Genomic DNA, 15705 nt, shown 5'->3' on the forward strand with positions numbered 1-15705 from the left:
GGCAGTGAGATTCATCAACTGGAAGGATTTCAGTCCCTCAATGTTCAGCTGGTCTTCAACCACAACAAGAGCTCCTGGCATGTATGCGCTCAAGTTCCTGTCTTTCATCCTGTGGCAGCCCAAGGTGCCACAGCTTTACCTTCACCACTATCCCAAACCCAGCTCCTCATCTCTACCCCTTCTCCTGAGACTGTGCCCCATGTTTTAAATTCCCCAACCAGTGGAAACATTCTCTCAGTATTTCCCCTATCAAGCCCCTTCAGCGTAGTTAAAATAAGCATCGGTCCCCTTAGAGAATGAAAATTGGAATTAATAATGGGAAACAAGGAAATGGTAGAGAATTTAAACAAGCATTTGTATTTGTCTTCACAGTTGAAGACACAAAAAAAAATCCAAAGAGTAGTAGAAAATCAAAAGGCAAAAGGGAGGGAGGAACTTAAAACTACCACTAGAGAAGAAGTGTTAGAAAAACTAGTGGATCTAAAGGCTGACAAGTTCCTTGAAGCTGATGGCCAGCATCCAGGCTCTCAGAAGAAGTGGATGCAGGGACGATAGACCTTTCAAAATTCCATCTACTGTCACAGTAGTTTGGAAAACCGGAGATTTAACACCTCTATTCAAGAAAGGAGGTAGACAGAAAGCAGATAACTGTAGGTCAGTTAGCCTAATACCTGTCATTGGGAAAATGCTAGAAACCATTATTAAGGAGGTTGTAGCAGGTCATTTGGAGAATCATAATACAATCAAGCAGAGTCAACATGATTTTGTGAAAAGGAAATTGTGTTTAATTTATTAGAGTTCTTTGAGGATGTAAAAAGCAGGGTGGATAAATGGGAACCAGTAGATTTTGCTGATTTGAATTTTCAAAAGGCATTCAATAAGGTGCCACATTAAAGGTAACTACACAAAATAAGAGCTCGTGGTGTTGGGGGTTATATAATAGCATGGATAGGGATTGGCTAACAGGAAACAGAGTTAAGATAAATGGGTCATTTTTAGGTTTGTAAATTGTAACTAGTGGATTGCTCCTGGGATCAATGCTGGGGCTCAACTATTTACAATCTATTTTAATGACTTGGATGAAGGGACTTACTGTATTCTAGCCAAATTTACTGAGGAAACTAAGATAGGTAGGAAAGCAAGTTGAGGAGGGTGCAAATAGTCTGCAAATAGTTATAGATAGGTTAAGTGAGTGGACAGAAGTTTGGCAGATGGAGTATAATGTGGGGAAAAAGTAAGGTTGTTCACATTGGCAGAGACAATAGAAAATCAGAAAGTTATTTAAATGGAGAGAGACTGCAGAATATTACAGTACAGAGGGATCTGGATGCCTTTGTACATGAATCTCAAAAGGTTTGCATGCAGGTACAGCAAATAGTTAGAAAGGCAAATGGAATGTTGGCCTTTATTGCTAAGGGAATGGAATATAAAAGTGGGGAAGTCTTGCTAAAACTGTACAGGGCATGGGTGAGACCAAAGCTGGAGTGCTGTATACAGTTTTTATCTCCTTGCTTAACGAGGGATATACTTACATTGGAAGCAGTTCAGGGAAAGTTCACTAGGCTGGTTTCATGGAACATGAGAAAAAGTTGAGCAGGTTGGGCCCAGACTCAAAAAGCAGAATACTGCAGATGCCAAAAATCTGAAAGAAAAACAGAAAATGCTGAAATACTCAGCAGGTCAGTCAGTATTTGTGGAGAAACAAACAAAGTTAGACAGACTTTTAATCTACAAGGGAGTCAATGGCTATGGGGTGCAGGCGGGAAAGTGGAGTTAATCAGATCAGATCTGCTATGATTTTATTGAATGGTTGGAGCAGGCTTGAAAAGGCACATGGCCCCCTCCAGCATCTATTTTTTACAATCTTAATGATTAGATGGACCAAGGAGGCTGATGATGATGACATCCTCATTCTCCTCGATCAATACCTCAGGGCTTGCCTGGTGCTGGATGGCTGAAACTGACATACACTCCAGTCCTGCCACTTCCAGCGGTGAATGGTAACTAACTGGAGGAGCAGGTTCCACAAACATCCCCATTCTCGATGATGGGGGAACCCAGCACATCAGTATAAAAACATGGTTGAAGCACTTGCAACCATCTTCAGCCAGATCATTGCGTGGATGATCTATTTTGGCCTCCAGAGGTCCTCAACATCACAGATGCCAGTCTTCAGCCAATTCAATTCACTCTAGGTGATATCAAGAAATGGCAGAAGGCACCGGATAACTCAAAGACTATGGGCCCTGACAACATTCCTGCAATAGTACTGAAGACTTGTGCTCCAGAACTCGCTGCGCTCCAGAACTAGCTGTGCCCCTAACCAAGCTGTTCTAGTTCAGCTACAGCAACAGGAATCTACCCGGCAATGTGGAAAAATTGCCCAGATATGTCCTGCCCACAAAAATTCAAGACCAGTCCAACCCAGCCAATTACCATCCTATCAATCTACTGTTGATTATCAGCAAAGTGATGGAAGGTTTCATCAACGGTGCTATCAAGCAGCACTTACACAGCCATAACCTGCTCACTAAGCTTGTGTTCCGCCTGGACCACTCGGTTCCTGACCCCATTACATCCTTGGTCCAAACATAGACAAAAGAGCTGAACTCCCAAGGTGTGATGAGAGTGACTGTCCCTGACATCGAGGCAGCATTTGTTTCCTCCAGGCTCTGTGGTGCACTGCCCACAGCTGCCTCTGCATCACTTCCTCCTGCTCACTCGTGATGTGCTCATCATCGAGTGCTGCTTGATCTACATGTGTGAGGATCCACTGAGGTGACAGTATCTGAGCTGATGGAGGATGCACTTGTTAAGCATGAGGTGATTGCTCCGAGGTCTCCTCTGGCAATTCTTAGCCCAGTAATGTGCCCTTCTGCCTCAATGTTTGAAGCTGTGGTTGACACAAGTGATTTAGAAGCCTCTGCAGTGCTGAGGCTTCCTAATTCAGCTTGTCTTTGGCATACTGTCCCTTAATGTAAGCATTCCAGTCTCTATTCATCATCTCCATCAGGAATACCAATTTCGCCTTCTTGAGCTTGCTCATGGTCAGTCACCCTTGCTATCTTCAGTGCTCTCTTCCATGGTGGTGACAATATGAAGTTAGGGAACCCCTTCTGTCTGGGCCCTTTTGCGGGCATTGCAAGCCCATTTCTCCTGCAAAGACGTAAGACAGATAAGATACTGCAGCCTTTGTTGGCAATGACAGTGGATCATTGACCTAAGATGCATGTGTCTCAGCTCTCAAGTCCTCAGCAGCATCAGAGCTCTGGGCCTTGCTGAGGTGTTAGTAAGTGCCTTGGGAACACATTCCTTCTATGTTCCGGAGCAGTGTGTACCCTCAGGCTCCTCAGTTGGTGTGTCTGCTGGAAGCTGAAAACACAAGCCTTTAAGGGCATAGTTACACATTCACCTTCCCAGAGTGAGTAAGGTCATTGAGTCTCTTCCTGCACTGCAGCCAGTTGCTTCTAACTACAATCTGTTTTTTTCTCTCATGCTAGCTTGGTTTGGGAGGATGGTGGTCCCCTGCTACCATCCAGAAAGAGGATCTCCATCCCTCCCCCTCACTACCTTGAGGAAGATCTGCAGGCCTGCATCAGCTAAGTGATGGACAGTCCTGCCTTGGGTTCCAGCCCCCTGCTTTTCCTGTTACATGTGGAACACAGCAGGCAAACCTCTAAGACGGCAGCCAAATTAATAGTCTCTTTAAATCAGGCCTGCTCTCATTCAATCCTGCCTCCATTTCCTCCCCTATTGCTGCTAATTGACCGTCCAACCTGCCCTCCAGCCAGTCAATAGGCCAGCCCTGTGAAAACTGGGGCCTGTGACTGCTTCCCTCCTTGGGTGGGATCAGGATGAGCCAGAAACAGTCCTGATGCCCATTTCCTGACCCCAGAAGGAAAATCAGACCCTGGATCCCCTGTAGAGGGCACCGTTCTATAATAGATCTTTCGCAACATGTTCCAGTGCAAAATCCAGAAGAAAGTCTTTGGCCAGATGTAATGTGGCTAGTGCCATCTTAAACCTAGTCCATTATATTCGGGGGAAAGTTTGGTGAGTAATGTATTTTAGAAACAGTGCTCAACTTCACCGTTTTCTGTTAGTCACTTTGCTTGAAGTTTAAATGCAGAACAAATGGGCTGATGGATGATATGAGAAGGAAACTTAAGCTTTTTTGTGCTGCTTAACTTTTTTGCTAGAAAATCTTTAAAGTTGAAGAGATCTTCAGTTATAAAAACACTCCCACTATCTTGAAATTAATTTGGACAATCATTTTTTTCATTTTGTAATGAGATTTCATTTTGAGGTGATGTTGCACTTTAAAGGCACTCCCTGGACTTGTTTCTTTTGCATTAACTTGAAACCTAATCCAGATACAGAGAAAGGCTAGCTTCTGGTAATAAATCTCCTGGCTGCAGGTCTATATCATTAGCCAGATGCTGGATTAGTTGCCAAGGCAAACACTTTCAGTTTCAATTAATCTGAAGTTTTTTATTTGGGAAAGAATTTATTTATAAAATGCCTTGGCTATTGCAGTACTTTTACCATTTCAACACAACAAAGTTACCCTTACACCAAAGTGCATGAGGTAGAAAACACTCCTTTTTCCTGGAGATGCAGATCATTGACCATGTAGCTTCCATTTTACCCCTGCGGAGTCATGGCAAGCAAAGGTCAAACAAATGGGGTGAGTCTTATGCCAACGATGGGGGTCTTGATCACTGGCTGGAGAGCCGGAAAGACCCCTGCGCCACCTCTTTTTGGGAAGGTTCACCGGTATAATGTGCCAAGCCTTTCCCTGTTGGAGACAGAAGTCCCACCTAACAAGAGTTAACAGCCAATCAAGAGGCTGGCAGCTCTTTTGAACAGCAGTGCCACTGGGGAGGCAGTGGCTGCTGCTGGAACAACACCCACCCAATGGCCAGGACCTAGGCTACCGGTGAGTGATGATTGTCACCGAGTGCCTTTCAATGAGGGACATCCCCTGGGAGCCAGTATCCAGATGTTGCTTTTTATGTTCCCCATGTGGCAAGCCAGCCGACCGCCACTAGGTTAATTCCAGCAGTGGTGGGATGAGGCCCTTATTTGGGCATTAATTGCTTACTTAAAGGCTTCAATTGGTGGCGCGGCAGGAGGTTGCCCATGGGCCTTCCTTGCCACAGATTTAATTGGGGTAGAGGTGGGAAGGTGGCAAGGCCCCGCCTGCCACCCTCTTATCTGATTAAATGCCTGCCACCATCAAACTCTCCGGGAGGGAGGGCTCAAGATTCTGCCCGTAGTGTTCATCACCAAAAACTGCCATTGCAGGAAATTCTAGGCTGATATATTAATGCGCAGTTTGGATGTAAAGAAATTTTACTTATGGAATACTTTGAAAGTAGCCACAAAAATATGCCCAAATGTCTAGCTTTACTGATATTAGGGTTTCATTGCTTTGGTGAAGTATAATATTATTGACCAGTGATATAAAATGTTGCTTTTTTAAGATCTCAAAAGTCTATGGGTAAGTATAACAAATTGGTAGCATTTAAAAATAATCTGACAGTAGTTGGATGCTTAATTAGGATTGGTGCTTTTTGGTTGCAGTTGGAGAAGCATGTAACGTGTAATATGATCAATGATGAAAATTCAACAAGAATGGAATGCACCATTGGACATTTGTATATGGATTCTTTATCAAAGGTACACAAATTATAACTGATCTTTTTAAGGGGGAACATAATTAAGAAGAGTGTGGATCAGTGGGTTAGCACACTTTTTTCACTTGTGTCTGAGCCTAATCCAGGCCAAATAGGGGAATTGAAAATTGCTCTCTCACCTTTTCTCTCTGATCTGTTATCTAATACAAAGTGAGGTTGACTGGTCTTAACTGATTTCACAGGGGCCATGGTCTCATAATACAAAGTGGCTTACAGTTTAGCACTACTTGTTAATCTCATTCAGAAAGCCCAAAGGATGTTGGTGAAAATAAAATATTCTCATTTTTACAAGGGGGGCATACTGAGGTTGGGTTCCAGCTGAATAGTTAGAGAGAAAAAAGGAGAGTTTATTCTAAATAGGCCCTGAACTGAGACTACTTGATGCTTAAAGTAGGTGGCAAAAATAAAATGATTAGCACCTTACCTAAAAAAAATCCAAACTGAAACAGGAAAAATAAACACTCAAATGTCAAGATACATTAAAAGTACATTTTAGAAATATAATGCTGATGAGTTTTACATAAACATTTAATGACTGGAAATAATGATAACTACATACAGATTTAATGTTGCTTGCTGTGACCAGATTTAGAATGATTTCTGTTGTCTGCAAATGTATAAAAATCCTTTTTTATATCTTCCATTATGGAATGTTATGTGGCTAAAAATACATTCTATAATGTGGGAAAATTAATGTTTAAAAGGAACCTGTGGCCCATCCTTACATTGATGTCATTACTTTGTACAAGATGAACTTTGATGTTGATCTTTCTACTTTTTAATTCAACTGTTATTGTGTAGCTCACATTAAAATTCATTCTTCTGGTATTTGTCACCTAGGTGGGATTAAGTTTTTTTTTAGATACCAGCAAACTTACCAGAGCAGAGGAAGACATTATCATCACTGTTAACGTGACTTGGTAAGCATTTTATAAACTTAAAAAGTGCCATATTAATGGAAAAGATACACTGCTTGGTGAAATGCAGAGGTTAGGGCAGAGTATTCTTGTGCTTCATTAAATCCTTGCAGGGATGCACATTTATTAAATAGCCTAAGGAAACATTGTAGAGAGGAGATACTTTATTGATGATAGGACTGAGGCAATAACCGTTTAATTAATGAGAATGAATTTGTGCAGGGAATGATTTTTTTTAAAGTATATAAAATGATATACAAATGTTATTTCAACAAGCCACTGGGCATGTGTAAGCTAATTATTATGTTCTTTACGCACAAACATACTTAATTTCACGCATCTGAAGTTGTGTACTACTTGTGTTTACACTTACAGTGAAAATGAACAGAGTCTGGATTTGCTTGAAGATAACTTTGTTACTCTTCACTTGCCCTTAAAATATGAGGTTAATGTTGCAGTCCAGGGGTAAGTAATCTATAATCTATGAATAATGTTGTGATAATTGTTGTGATGCATGTTTGGGACTGATGGGTTATATAAACCATTGCTGCAGCTTTCTAAATGTATCTCAATCTCCAACATTCCTTTACTCTCCAACGTCTTTGTATGTGGTGTCATTTTTCAAATCCACTCCCGTCATTCCCAGAGCTTCATGTTTGAGTCCCTCCAATCAGGCTTGCGTCCTTGCCTCAATATCAGAACGTCTTTTTTCAAAGTCACAAATGACATCCTATGTAACTTGATAAAGGTAGACTTTCCCTCCACAGTCTTTCAACCTAACAAGTTTGGCCACAGCTCCTCCAACTGCCTTGTGCTTGTCATCCAGCTGGGTGGGTCTGCTCTCACCTGGTTCCATTATAATCTATCTAATTGTAGCCAGAGAATCACTTGCAATGCTGTTCCTGCACTGTTATCTCAGGCATTCCCTAGGATCTATCCTTGCGCCCCCCCCAACCCCCTCCAATTTCTCATCTACATGCTGCCCCTCAGTGAGCTCATCCAAGGGCACAGTTGGTCTATGCTGATGACACCTTGCTCTATCTCACCACCTCTCTTGACCATTGTTGTTAAGTTATGACACTGCTTATCTGACATTCAGTACTTGATGAGCAGAAATTTCCTCCAATCAGATATTGGGAAGACTGAAGCCATTATTTTCACCCCCTGCTCCAAACTACGTTTGCTAGCTACTGCCTCCATACCTCTTCCTGGCAATAGATAACAGCTGAGATTAAGCCAATTTGTTCACAACCTTGAGCTTCTTAACATACATTTGTGCCATAACAAGACTGCCTATTTCCACCTTCATAACTTCATCCTGTCTCAGCTTATCTGCTGCCGAAACCCTCATTCATTTTTTCATTACCTCTAGACTCGGCTATTCCAATGGATTTCTGGCTGGTCTCCCACGTTCTACCCTCCATAAACGTGAGCTTATCCAAAATCCTGCTGCCCTTGTCTTTACTCACAGCAAGCCCCATTCCTCTGTCACTCCTGTGCTTGGTAACATATATTGGCTCCCAGTCAAGCAATGTCTTGACTTTAAAAATTCTCATGCTTGTTTTCAGAACTTTCCTTGAACTAGCCCCTCCCTATCTTTGTATCTCCTCCAACCCCCTAACCCTCCAAGATATCTGCAGTCCTCTATTTCTGACCTCTTGTGCATTCCCAGTTGTGTTTGCTGACCATGCCTTCAAGTGCCTCAGCCCCAAACTCTGGAATACCCTCCCTACACCTCTCTGTTTCTCTACCTCACTTTCCTCCTCTAATGCAATCCTTAAAATTTGTGATAGTCAAGCTGCAGTGTATTCACGTGAATCGTAGAAACAAAAAATGCTAAGTCACTAATAAAACTACTTCTATCCATTCTGTGTCCCATTGGTTACTATTTCTGCTGTATTCACTAATTCTGATATTTTATTGTAGAGGAAAAATATTGAGCACAATTATACATTAAATTATAACATGCTCGTGGATTATAAGTCCTTGGGATGCCTTTGGTCTAAGAGCTGAATTTCTTAACATAAAACAGATGAGTTGTAGAAATGAAGCACAACTAAATGTTTGAAAAGCTATCATCAAACATTTACTTTGAATGTTGCAATGCTAGGTAATAATCCTTTGGTTTAGTGGTGGCATTCCTGCCTCAAAGTCAGATGATAGAGTTCAAGCCGTAGTCAGCTCACTTTAGAGTTCTGACCTTACATCAGAGATTTTTCAGAAACTTGTGGCCCCACCTGGAGCTGTCGGTGTTGATTTTTGTCTGGACCCCTGAAGAATGAGCACCTTTAACGAGGCCTCTGAGGGGCATCTCTCTGGATTTTGAGGACAAGCCTGATATCCGCCCTAGACCCAGAATTCACTAGATTTTCCAGTAACTTGAGGCTTGTGGGCATCCAAATATGCCTCTGGTGGTGTGTCCAACCATGCATAAAGTAAAGAAGGAATGCCCCCCAGTTCCAGAAAGTTCATCAGAGTCACCGAGAGAAGTTACTGGCAGGTACATCTGAGTGCATAGGCTGCGACGTGCCCTCTGCTCCTGATATTTGGTCATGCAATTTTTTTGGCATTTACTGAATTTAAGCTGTTAATTATAATTGCTGAGATACATGTATATGAAATATAGTTTTCAATAATAAGTTATTAAATTATTAAATTCTAAGCCATTGCCTTACGAAGGGACATATAGGCCTGTAAAACCCTGGGACCCATTTCATTCACATATGGCGCCAGCCGTGGTTCAGTGATAACACTCTCACCTTTTGAGTCAGAAGGTTATGGAATGAAGTCCCACCCCAGAGACGTACATTCTAGATTGACACCTCAGTGTAGTACTGAGAGTGCTGCACTATTAGAGGTGCTGTATTTTGATTGAAACTTTAAACCAATGCCTCTGGTCTCTCAGATGGGCGTAAAAGACCCAAGATGTCATTAAAAGCAGTTGTTACTGGAAAAACGGAGTTTTCCCCAATGTCCCAGCCAATGATTATTCCCCCAATCAACATCACTTAAAACATCTTGTTGCTGTTCATGGGACCTTGCTGTCTGCAAAATAGGCTGTTGTGTTTCCTACATCATGACAGTGGCCACAGTTTAAAATAACTTAATTGTAAAGCACTTTGGGACATGCTGTGGTTGTGAAAGGCGACATATAAATGCAAGTTCTTTAAGTGCGATGGAACAGAGATCTCATTGTACTTGTCCAAGGCCTGGAAACCCTGTTCCACATTCCAGAGATGAGTCATCACCAGGGGAGACTGCTGGTACCTGGAAGGGAACACCAGCGCTGTGTGCGTTGGCCCAAACCGCTCTGTTTTTCTGAAGCAGTGTTGAATGTTTCGATGGCCCAAATGGGCCAAAGAAAATTATATTTTTGAAAACTCTTTAGCTTTGATTCTAGCCATTTGAATTAGAAAAGATACTCAATCCGAGAGATCAGCATAACCTTTTCCTATGAAGGCCTATGAAGGCATCAGGCCAGGTCGAGGCAAGGTTTTACTGAGGCCTTTCAAGGATGTAAAGAAAGGAATTTCCTGGGGAAGCTCAAGAACTCACTCTGACTTGCCCCCTTGATCTAGAGAATGGCTAGGTGAAAGATCTGCTCAAAGGCCCTACCCCCACAACCTGAAATTAAAGATTCAATCCAAATGGGACTCAGCCCTGGTGAAGCTGGGATCAGTTTTATATTCTGCGGGGGCCCCCATTTGGCATAAAACTAACTTATATTGGCTTCAGCCTTAGGGATTTTGTGGCAATAGGGTGTGGTAAAGGCTGACTTTATATATACGCTTGGAGCACATTTGCGACAGAAATGAAGGAGGAATTCAGTGCCCATGCACTAATTGCAATGATCTCTTCACATAACCATAAATAACCAATGTTTGGATTATAGCTATACAGGATAGAAACAAGTCTCTCTCATGTTACTAATAATCCCTCATTAGCACTTCCTTTGACCAAGTGACAGAAGAACCACCCCAAATCATACAGCTGGTGGTGAGGTTCAGAGGTATTAAGTGTGAAAGTTCAAGAGTCTATGCTACCCAGAGTGCCAAGTATATGTCAATTTTTACCTCCTTCCCATCATCTGGGGCCCCAAACATTCCTTCCAAGTGAAACAGTGGATTTATTTATATTTTCACTTGGTATACTGTATTTATTGCCCATGGTGCCATCTCCTTGACACTGGGAAGACCAAAGGAAGATTGGGTGATCACTTTGCTGAACACTTCCATTCCATCCTCAAACACGACCCTAAACTTCCAGTTGCTTGTCATTTTAATTCTCCACCCCACCCCTAGCTCTCCTATTCTATTCTAATGAAGTCCAATGGAAGCTTGATAAATAGTACCACATGTTTTGATTAGACACTTTACAGTCTTCTGGACTCAACATTAGATTCAACAATTCAGATCATAACCACCACTCCCATTTCTTTAGAGAGCAGCTGTTGGTGATGATTCAGCTATTGCCATTTATACCTCCTTGTAGAGCCATCTTTTATTTCTTTACCTGTCCTATTACCATCCCTTGTTACCATCATCCTTTTTGTTCTTTAATCTCTCCTGCCTTCCATCCTATCCTGCCTCTGACCTTGCTTTAAACCTGTTACCATTTATGATGAAAAGTCAGCGACCTAAAAAGTTAACTAAAAATCAGGGCTCGTACTCCAGTGCACTACTGAAGGAATGTTGCACTTCCGGATAAAATGTTAAACTGAGTCCCCATCTGTCTACTCGGGTGCATCCCATGGTACTATTTTGAGAAAGAACAGATACTCCTGATGTGCTGGCCTCAATTAACATCAGGGGAAAAAAATAGCTATATCTGGTCATTATCACATTGCTGTTTGTGAGAGTTTGCTGAGTCCAAGTTTCCTACATTATAACAGTGATTATACTTTACAAAGTACTTCATTGACTGTAAAGTGCTTTGAGACATCCAGTGGTCATGAGAAGTGCTATATAAATGCAAGCTTTTTTCTTTGTTTCTTTCTCGACAGATGCTGCTTGTCCTGTTCCAGCATTTCCTTCTACTTTCAGATTTCCAGCATCTGTAGTATTTTGCATTTGTATATGTGAAGTATTGTTAATGTTGTTTGAGCAAAGATGTCACCTCCAATCTACATCAGCTCCCACAATTAGAACTATAATAAAGAACGATTTCCACAATAAACAAACTGCAAATTCCTGTCACATTGATAGGACAACCTAAGCTACAGATAATGAGGTTAGCGGCCAGCTGAATCACAAATGTGGTTCTACAGGGGAGGTCTCAGAAATCTTTCACATCTAATTCTTCCAACATGGCATCACGTAGTAATATTGACAAAAGAATTGAAAAGGAATTAATCCAAGAGCACAAGTAAACAATAAATATATTGCCCATATTACCTCTTACATTTTCAGAGTTTTATATTTCACTTTGCGTTTGAAGACATGCCATGTGCATGCCTGAAGTGAAGAAAAACAAATTGCTGAGCAATATCCACTGCACCTGTGTTGCTTCTGGCACGGGTTGATGTAATTTATGAAGCAAGAGCAGAATGGAATACGGGACTATAACTCTTGTGTCCAACCTGCACTTGTATCCTGTGAGGTTCCCCATATCTTTGCAGCATAACCAGTAATAGTCTAATACTCATCTTTGTACATTTATTACATATTTATATTTATTAATGTTCCTAAAATAAATGGTAAAAGCAAATTATAGTTATGGTAAGCTTTCTTAATGTCATAACAATGGACTAATATAAGTACATAAAATCACAGAGTTGCATAAGATAAAGGATTGTTTTTAGTTTGGAAACCAATGCATAATGCTCCTGTTGGAAACATGGTGATCATTATCTAGTGAACATCAGCTATGGTAATCGTTAAGATGACTGAACAATATGCATTTTGTTCATGTTTTTATTGACAAAACTATCAAGAAACATAATTCTTACTGGTAAACAAAACTAAGATTGAACTACTTTTCAAACAGGTTTAAATCAGGCATTTTTTTGCTTTGCATTTCTAAGAGCTAATTTCTCATGAAGTAATAAAAATGGGCTAATGCAAAGACAAAATATTGCAAATGCTGAAAGCCTGGAACACCAAAAATGCTGGAAATACTCAGCAAGTCAAGCAGCATCTGTGGAGAGAGAAATAGTGTTAACATTTCAGGTCAGTGACCCTCTATCAGAACTGGAAAAAGTGAAATATATAACATGTCTTAAGTACAAAGGCAGATAAAGTGGAGAAAAGGAGAAAAGGGAAGGTTTGTGATGGGGTGGAAGGCAGGAGTGATTAAATGGCAAAAGGAATGATGGTGTAAGGCAAAAGGGAATAGTAGTGGAACAAGTAAAGAAACAAAAGATGTGTTTAGGGCAGCTGTAAATGGCAACTGCCAAACCATTACCAGCAATTGCTGTCTGAAAAAAATGGGGGCAGTGATTAGAAATGAAAACGTTGAACTCACTGTTGACTCTGGAAGGCTTTAAAGTGTTTAACCTGAAGATGAGATGTTCTTCAAGCTTCTACTGAGCTCCTTTGGAATAGTGTAGAAGACTGAGGACAGCACAGTCAAATAGAGTGGGGTGGAGAATGACAGGCGACCAGAAGCTCAGTGTCATGCTTGTGGATTGAATGGAGAGGTTCAACAAAGTAATCACCCTTTCTGTGTTTAGCCTCCAAGTGTATAGGAGGATTGCATTATTGATGGTGAATAGTGTACACTACATTGCAAGATGTTAATGTAAAATTACTGTTTTACCTAAAAGGCATTTTCAACTTTCTGGACTCACCTTTGTTTTTGCTTACTGTGAAATTCAAAGCACAGCTATTTGTAAACTATTGTTCATTACCTTTAGAAAATTGGATAACATTAGCACAACCAGATATTTCACAGTGGTTAAATACCTTTTTTTGCTAAGGCTGCAAATGAAAAGATATTGAGCAACACTTTCCTCAAGCCTGTTAAAATAGCATCGCACTCTCCTTGAAACAGGTCGGTATTTCCTGCTTCATTTCTGTATGAGGGAGCCACGGATGATGACACAGCGATGTTTACTTTCTATGATTCACCTTGCACATATCAGAATATTAATTATTCATTCCAAGTAAGTCAGATTTTTCAGATTACAAATGTTTGTGTGCATGTTTGATTATTTCTGGATAAAGAATCCATTAGCAGACCCTGTTTCAGTTCTATTGATAGGTAAATGACTAGAAAATATGTTCATATTTAATTTAGGAGCTGCCTAATGAGGTTTAACATGCTTTAAAAGGCTAATACTTGACATTACTTTATCACTTACTGGTAGTCTGGCATTGAGGGCCAGGTTTTCATGGAGTTGGGCTGACTCTGGAGGCCTTTAGAAATGGAGGGCATGACCCAGATGCGGATGTTCTACCCTCCATTTCCAGCAGACCCCATTTTGCTGATGGGGGAGGGTGTGGGCATGAATCAATCACATAGGCAGGAAACCTAAACTCAGCAGGACCATTTGAAAGTAGTGCTGAATTCAATCAGATCTCATTTTTTGCTGTTCCAAGTGCCTTAACCTGCAGTATAGGAGTCACAAATGTATGGAGAAGGTGTGAACATTCTTAAAGGGTGGAAGATGCCTGTTAAAGTGTCATTATCTAAGGGATTTAATTCCTCAAACCTTCAAAAGTGGAAAAAAAACAAATTGCAATGTTCAGTTGGAGTTAAGAAAAAGGCACCTGCTGCTGGAGTGCATTGATTGACAGACCACCTGGTGTAGCTTAGAAAAAACCCATTAGCCATTTGTTCCTGCAGGTTTGGTAGCGTTCTTTGGTTTTCCCCAAGAGCTGTTATTACAGCTGAGTCCATTATGAACGTTTGACTGAGTTTCAAAAGCTCCAAAACCACTTTCCCCTCCCTGCTGAGATGAATTCACATTTTGATTGACAGTTTTAATAGGCTATTAAAGGTTTAGCAGTCTTTGATGTGGTTAATGAACAGAGATTTATTTGTTTTTGCATCAGATTGACTACTTGATGGGATTTAAAATTTTTGAATGGATTTCAGGAATGATTTTTTTTCAGTATAAAGTATGTATCAGTGAGAGCTCTCTTTGATTGTTATAAGCTATTTTTTTTCATCTCCATGTGGCTCCTGAGTTTTGCTCCCGGCAGATACTAGGTGAGTGGCTAGGGAGGCATGGGAGAACTGAGGGAGCATGGAGATGACATGGGGTGTGAGAGGGAATGGAAGTGTCATGTGAGTATGGGAGGGCAGGGGTGTGGTTGGGGGTGAGAGGTAAGGGCTAGAGGGCCTCATGGCCTTTTATACAACTGGGCCAAAGAGAGCTGAGGAGGACCTTGGCACTTGGCTGCCTCTGAAGTCCCTCTAGAGATGGCGGGCCTGACTCCACCTCCCTAGAGCGAAAATATGGCTGGCGGGAGTCTTTTCCATGGAGACAAAAATCCGGCCCCAAATTTTTTTGTAAGTTTTTTGTAGATAGTCTCACCATCAGTTCTTGTTACTAAAACCAAACAATTAAAAGAATTCCGGGGAAAAGTATTTTTAAAAAAAAACATAGCCTTTATCTCATTTGAATGTATTTCTTCAATTGGTGAATGTTTTGGACCTTACTAGGAGAACTTGCTTGGAAGAATTTTAGGATCCAGTATCAAAATAGAGCTACCATGAGCACAGTTGAAACTGAATGATCTGTGAAGCACCCTGAGTTCACGACCAAGGTTCATTTTGCTGACTTCCAGCTAAATAAGTAATTGGAGCCAGATCATTGATATTGTCATCAATATTCATATAATTGCATTCTAATTAACATGCAAAAATGATGGGGAAACAGAAGGATGTTAATTTTCATTATAAAGCCCCCACAACAGGCTTACCTGAACTTGAGAATGAGCTGGTCTAGCTAGCCCAATTTTCTGATGGGAGCCCCTCTCAATGCGAATTGGCTAAAAGCACAGGAAAATACTGCCCATCGAGCTAGGCTTGTAGCACACTTGGATGGGGATAAGAAATTATATTCAGGGAACTGTTCTTCAGCAGTTTGCCATTAAAAGAGAAATTGTGGTGGGGACAGAAAATTGAATAATTCATTACACTGC

General features: G+C 41.1%; 1 protein-coding gene across 2 annotated transcripts in view; it reads left to right on the plus strand.

The window, feature by feature from the left end:
• itga4 (integrin alpha 4) overlaps nt 1-15705 on the plus strand; it is a 169637-nt gene that overhangs the window by 118304 nt on the left and 35628 nt on the right. For both annotated transcript variants that reach the window (XM_041200111.1, XM_041200112.1), the window contains 4 exons: nt 5587-5682; nt 6540-6619; nt 6992-7081; nt 13607-13718. In XM_041200111.1, the coding sequence (XP_041056045.1) occupies nt 5587-5682; nt 6540-6619; nt 6992-7081; nt 13607-13718 (378 nt within the window). The remainder of the gene's footprint in view (nt 1-5586; nt 5683-6539; nt 6620-6991; nt 7082-13606; nt 13719-15705) is intronic.

The sequence above is a fragment of the Carcharodon carcharias genome, chromosome 12 (genome assembly GCF_017639515.1).
Source record: "Carcharodon carcharias isolate sCarCar2 chromosome 12, sCarCar2.pri, whole genome shotgun sequence".
Lineage (NCBI taxonomy): Eukaryota > Metazoa > Chordata > Chondrichthyes > Lamniformes > Lamnidae > Carcharodon > Carcharodon carcharias.